This window comes from Acanthisitta chloris, unplaced genomic scaffold (genome assembly GCF_000695815.1).
Source record: "Acanthisitta chloris isolate BGI_N310 unplaced genomic scaffold, ASM69581v1 scaffold12864, whole genome shotgun sequence".
NCBI lineage: Eukaryota > Metazoa > Chordata > Aves > Passeriformes > Acanthisittidae > Acanthisitta > Acanthisitta chloris.
Window position 1 is genome coordinate 57,562 of NW_008667715.1, and position 6,540 is coordinate 64,101.

The window sequence follows — 6,540 nt, forward strand, 5'->3', positions numbered from 1 at the left end:
ACCAGGGTATCTTCATAGTTCCATGAAGTAGGTATTTGAGTACAAAACCCAAGTACAGAGCTGCTTTTCTAACCCTGATTTTTCTCTCTTGAAAATGTCATAAATCAGATCAAGTTTGAATTTTTCTTTTCTATGGAAAAGAAATGGACAAACTGAGAGCAGCTCCAAATACCCAAATACTAACATTTACCTCTCCAAAGAGTTTAACTGCCTCCAGTTTTCCTGCTTTGGTGAGCTGCATGGTGCAGCCTTTGCCCATGGGTGTGGATTTCCCCTTACTGCTGGAAAATCAAGCCCAGGTAGTACCAGGGGTAATAAAGAAACATGTATATTTGCAAGATTTTAACAAATTATTTAACGACCGTGCCAATATTTGCTGAGTACAGAAACAGAGAGAATCCAGTTTTGAGAAACGTTTCAGTGTAATCTTGAGTACATCCAGTATGAACCTTATTTCCAGGTCTTTTAATGTGTGTCTGGTTTGGGTTTTATTCATCCACCAGCTTCACCTTTGCCAAAACTCAGAGCTCTACATTTCAAAGAGTAAAATTTCAAGCAATTACTTTTCAGTGGAGAAAAATTGTTCATTTTTCTCTTTAGAGGTGTAACATTTTTCTCCTCAAAATATTGCTCGTAGTACTATAAATATGTCATTTCTCCAATGGAAGTGCCAGTGGGAAATGGCTGTAACAAATGGACATTGTTCCTCCTTCGTTTTGTGACATCCACAGGTTAATCATTTGAAGTGTCCTGTTGAGACCTTTCTTTATCTCCTGCCTAAACAGACTGGTAGGAAACCTTGTGTAGACTTTGCTTACCATTTTACCTTCCTTAGCCTCCTTAGCTCAGGTAATGCCTAAGTCGGTGTCAGCTGAGGTCAGCAGTGATGATTTCCATGCTCAGTGGCTCAGACCTTCCCTCCTGCATTCATGTTCCTTGTGCTCCAGTTGTAACTTCATGTCTTTACAGCCTGTTCTCTCTGCTCTTCTTGGTCTACTGGACCTAGAAGATAGTTGCAAAACAATGAGAGCTTTTCCAGTTGTATATTTTGGAAGGTTTCACACTGACAAAACCAAGTAATGGAAGGAGCTGTAAGCATGGAAGGTTAGCTTTTCAGTTTGGGGCCTTTGTTTCCAGGCCAGTGTGAGTTGTCACATACTTTCCATGAAGATATCTGAAGAGCCATAAATATAAACCATGTCTGTCTGTATGATATCACAAGAGATCACTGTGATTATTTTTAGGGCAGTCTTTAAATGCAGAGTATCTGAAAAACCTAAATCATCATTTGTGAATGTGAAGACATGTGCAATGAGTGCTACAGTTTAAGTAGTGATCAAACAAATGCAGACATCAAAAGCAAAGTGCTTAGAACTTTTTTCTTCTCCAAAATACAGGGCTTAAATCTGGACTGTCTTGTGCATAAAAGGCCTATGAAATTTTACTGGGTTTAAGTTAATCTAGCTGTCTAGTCACAGGGAAGTAATTTTTCTCCTCCATTTCTTCACTGGAATGTGTTGCCATTCCATTTGGGTCCTTCAGAGTGACAATGGACATCCTAGCACAGTTGCTATTTCTTAACCATTTGTGGTCAGTGTTTTCATCTTCTGTACTGCAGCAGATAAGGCAGAGCCATATTTGCTCTGCTGAGGCCAAGAATTGTGAAATCCAAGAACATTTGTGCTTCTTGGCTCTTCTGGTCTGTTTGGAAGTTACATCTGTGTCTATATCAGCTGTGTGGCACTGGTAGGGCTCTGGGACTCTCATAACAAGACCACATGGAGAGTAGAAATTGCTGAAAATAGAGCTGGAGTAGAAGTAATGACATGCTAAAGTATTTAGGGGTAGGGAATTTAAGGAGTAGAACCTTCACCTGCACCATCCCAAGCCCATGTACTTCCTGGGCCTTTGCCATTTCCTTAGTTCACTGGTTACTCCACAGAAAATCTGACATCCTGCTGATACTGTTTTGAAAATCTAGGTTTTTCAGAGTGTTTTTGAGGCAAGTCCAATAACTACACATGCAAAAACACAAAATCACCACTGTTAATGGGAGGGGAATACAAAACAAGTGCCCAGATGAAGAGAAATTGGGTGCTCCGAAAGGTTTGAAGTCTCTTCATGGCTGTGAAGGACTGTGCTTTCTACAAGACAAAAACATCAATGAATTGTCTAACAGAGCTCTACATGGCTAGCTAGAAACTGGTGTTTTCTGTTAGCACAGACAAAAACCTGCTCTGCTCTGCAGAGATATTTTGGTGATGTGAGTCAGAACGGAGTAACATTTTCAGCTATATTAAATGTGTGCCTAAGTGCTTTACTGGATTGGGGCCATATTGTGCAGCATCTTACAGGATTAAGCCCTGGATGCTGGGCAGAGCTGAAGAGCTTATGGCAGCTTCACACAAGCATGGGAATCCCTACAAGGGGAATTCTCTAAGGAATAGCTGAACAGTTGTGTGGAGACTGTAGCAGAGCCGAGTGTGGTCACCAGAGTGTTCTGATCCAAGGGCTGATTTAAAGCCAGTAGGAGGCTGTGGTGCCTGCCTGGGCCTCAGCAAAAAGGTGAAATAGCATTGGGATGTTGTTGGTGTCAAATAATTAGACAATAGTTGGATTTTTCCTGATTTTCCTATGTGATTTAAGAATGTTTTACACCAAGTACTCTACAAATCAGTTTAAGTGTGTAATCATACCTGGAGATTGGTGTCAGTTAAACCTCAGAAATGTGGGATGTTTTAACCCATCCAACAGTTTTTCTGAATGTCACTAACTCCTTGTGTAATCAACACAAAGGAACCAGAGCCTGAAAGCTTTCATAATTACACTATGAAATCTCAAGATTTCCTCCCCCCTTGCTTGATATAATAACCAACAAGCAAGCACCCCAATTAATTTTGCCTCTGCAAGCACCCCAATTAATTCTTACCATAAATCTCAGCACACTTTCACACTATCCCATTAATTACTTCTTCAGGAAAAGAGCTGATCTTTTGTCACTCATTTGAGTTAGTATAAAAGGAAAATAGTGAAGGAATTAAATTCAAATTTACCCATTTTCTGTAAAACAGTATTTCCTTCTCTCTCTTCTTTGAGAGGGAAAGCACAATATAGAAAACCACATTTGTTCTCATGTCATATTAACACACACATTTTCCCCCAAACAGTGTGAAAAAGAAGCTCTGCAGTAAATGATTCAGTTAAGTGCCAGATCTATTTGTCTTACAAATTGGGAAGAGCAGTTTTATTTTAAAGCATGAACTTTTATAGCTAAGGGAGCAAATATAATTCTCGTAGGTAAGTTGAACTAGAAGATAAAAATAGTCAGTACCTGCTCATGGTCCTGTTCATTGCAGGGAATGGAAGACTGCTGCAAAGTGTTATTAAATCTCTTAAGAAATAGCATCTGTAATTTTTATCTGAGGTGAAAAAGCAGTGAGTGGCTCTTGTTAGCAGTTTCTAGTTCCTAGCACAAAGTTGTCACATTGAAACTGATTGACACATTGCAAAACTCAATCCACTGTTTCAGTGGCAGTTGGAGTCATTGGGCAGGAATTACTTCAGCCACCAAAAGTTACTGGAGCAACATAGTATTATTTTTCCTATTGAACTTGAATAAGCAGCTGAAGACTTCTCACTTGCTCTCTTGGCTCAGCACCAGAAACAGACTATTACAATGAGTTTTAAGTACCAGCACAAGGCTCAGAGCTAATGAATAATACAGCAATGTGCATGTTGTTCTTTGTCACCAAGTGTTACCAAATCCCTCCTGATACCTACACAGGCAGGCAGAGTTTTCTCTGACCTCACTTGCCTATACCAAGTGCAAATGATTTTAACCTGGAATAAACATAACATCTCAGCCCATAGTGATCCCTGATGATGGAGCTGAAGGCCCCAGAGAGGTGTGTGGTGTGTGGAACAGCAGCAGGAGGCACTGGGCAGGTACCACAGGGCCCTGAGCCTCTACTGATGCATCTGTGCTGCCTGTGACACTGCAGGACTTCCATACAGGCTGCACTCACTGTTTGGTCACCACTGGGCACGATTCCAGCTGCTTAACTTACCTTGGACAGCAGAAATGAAAAAATGACATCATTTTTAAAACTCTCCATGAGGATTTCCTTTCAGATCTGCATACTGCAGGTAGATTTCTCTTCAGATCGATGTGCTGTACAGCTCAACCTCTCTCTTCCAGGGCTGGGCTGCAGTTTAGTGATTTAAGACATGAGACTCCTCTGAGGTGTGTTGAGAGAGAACTGCCCATTGTGCTTCTGATGTGGCTGACCAGTGAGTGACCTCTGACAGACAAGTGCAGTGGTCATCAGCTGATGTTTTATGCACAAGAACACAGTGATACTAATGACATGCTCTGCTGCTCTAAGACTTCCTCCAGTTCACAGACACTAAGTTGTTTTGACTTGATTGGTTCTGTTCCAGCTTGGATTATCTGCATTACTTTTTCTTGTACCTGAAATGCTTTAATGTCCATCAGCACTGCTGGTATTTTACTTAATTTTGGTTTTGCTGTACACCTTGGCAGATTTCTAAATGCTTCTCTATGAGCTTTGTTTTTATTCAGTTCTGGTTGTTTGGTTTTTTTTTCCTTTTTCCTTAGGTCAGTGTTCCAGATGACCATAATGCTACTGCAGGCAGAAGTGTAAATAAGCAGGTATTTGAAGATTTAACAACAGGACTTCTGAGGATAACTGCTGTGATTTTCAGATGTCTAATCTCCAGCTTCCCAGATGGAAACAGCCACTCTACTGCACTGAAGATACTACAGGAAGTGAAGAGTAAATCCTCACAAGTGGAAGCTTTCAACAGCAGAGTCCAAGACTTAATCAGGTTTAAAAAAAATAATAAAACTTCTCTAAGCATTCTTTACCCTAGAGAAAGAAAATTGCATTGGTTTAAGAAAGGAACAAACTGTTTTAACTCTTAAAAGTAGTGTGCATGGTCAAGAAGACTATTAAAATGCTTTGTTCTCAACAGAAACACGGAAAGCCAAGAATCTTTTCATTTTAAGCTTGTTTTTTTTCATCAGTTTCCTAATTACCTAGGAGTCAGCTTCCATATTTTCATTCTTTTATCTCAGTTCACTATGCCAACCATGTGTGCCCGTTGCCCACATGGTCTGTCATAGGCTAGATATTAGGAAGAGACTTTTTCATAGAGAGGAGAGAGTGCTCAGGCATTGGAATGTGCTGCCCAGGGAGGTGGTGGATTCACCATCCCTGGAGGTTTTCAAGCTGAGACTGGATGTGGCACTTAGTGCCATGGTCTAGTAACCACGGTAGGGTTGGACCTGATGATCTTTGAGGTCTTTTCCAACCTGGTTGATTCTATTATAAATATCACCCACTCATTCCTGTAATCTCATTTTATAATGCAGTTACATTTTAATAGCTGAACCTGGATATATTAGCATAGATATAGTTAGTATTTTATATACATAAAGCTAATAGATATCCAACAATATATTAGACTTGCTAAAAGTGTAAAGGAAAAGTGTACACTTGCTGAAAGTGTATAGGTAAGTTCTATAAATAACTATCAATAAATGATAATATAAATAGTTAGCAATGTGTTTTCAGCCCTCTGAGGAAATGAAATTGTGATTGTATGTTCCTGAGAAGAGGTCACAGGGAGCATCTTCAGACTTCTCAAAGTCTGGTGCAGTGCTGGTGGAGGCAAAGGGGACAGCTGGAGGAGGAAAGCAAAACAAATAGTTGTCATAGATACCAGTGACCTCTAAAACTTGGTCGTTCTCATGTAACCCACCTTCTCCCCAAACAGGTTTTGATCAAGTGTGAAATTTCAGGATGTTGTATTCTGCCCATTTATGAATGGGAGAGTGGGAGGTCTGTGCTGAACAGACACCTGACACTGACTGGGCCAAGCACAGCATACCCTTAAGATAAGGAGATACATGAGAATCCAGCTCAGGCCCTCACCTGAGGCACTTCAGGGGATCTGGTTAGAGATGGGGAATGAAAGGCATGATGACAGGGTAATAGTGCAATTAGGGAAAAAGGAGAGAGGACATTTTAAACTAGTCAAAACCAGACGAATTCTGTCAGTAATGAGAATCCTTCACCTCCAGGTCATTTTATCATATGTCCTTGGGGAGCTGATTAAGTGAGAGTTTTGGGAAGATGGGGGAAGAAAGAGGAATGTGGATATCATGTTTTGTTCTATTTGGGGCTGCTAGACCTGGTGCATAAACAGCAATTATCTCTGTGCTGTCTGGGTATCAAAAGAGTAGCCAAATTATTTCAGCTATGCCACTGTGGGGAAAAGGACTGGGAGATGGAGGCAATAGATTAGAGAGCTTTGACATTCCACTTGTCTGTGTGCTCAATTGTCCAAGGAAGGGAGTGCTCCATGCATCTTCCCATTGTCTCCGGATGCCAGTGAGGAATAGTCCAGGCAGACTGAAAACTCTCATCCATCTCCTCTCTGCCAGAAGAGCAGCTGCTTTGTTCCCAGGTGTGGGTGCAGTGGGAGGTGGACAATGGACACAGTTTACAGGTGTCA

At 40.9% G+C, this 6,540-nt stretch overlaps 1 protein-coding gene across 1 annotated transcript in view; it reads left to right on the forward strand.

Annotated features, from left to right (window-relative positions):
- SCAPER (S-phase cyclin A-associated protein in the ER) overlaps positions 1-6,540 on the forward strand; it is a gene marked incomplete at its 5' end in the record, with an annotated part of 96,991 nt that overhangs the window by 57,442 nt on the left and 33,009 nt on the right. The window contains one exon of the mRNA XM_009072621.1: positions 4,619-4,848. Within this exon, the coding sequence (XP_009070869.1) occupies positions 4,619-4,848 (230 nt within the window). The remainder of the gene's footprint in view (positions 1-4,618; positions 4,849-6,540) is intronic.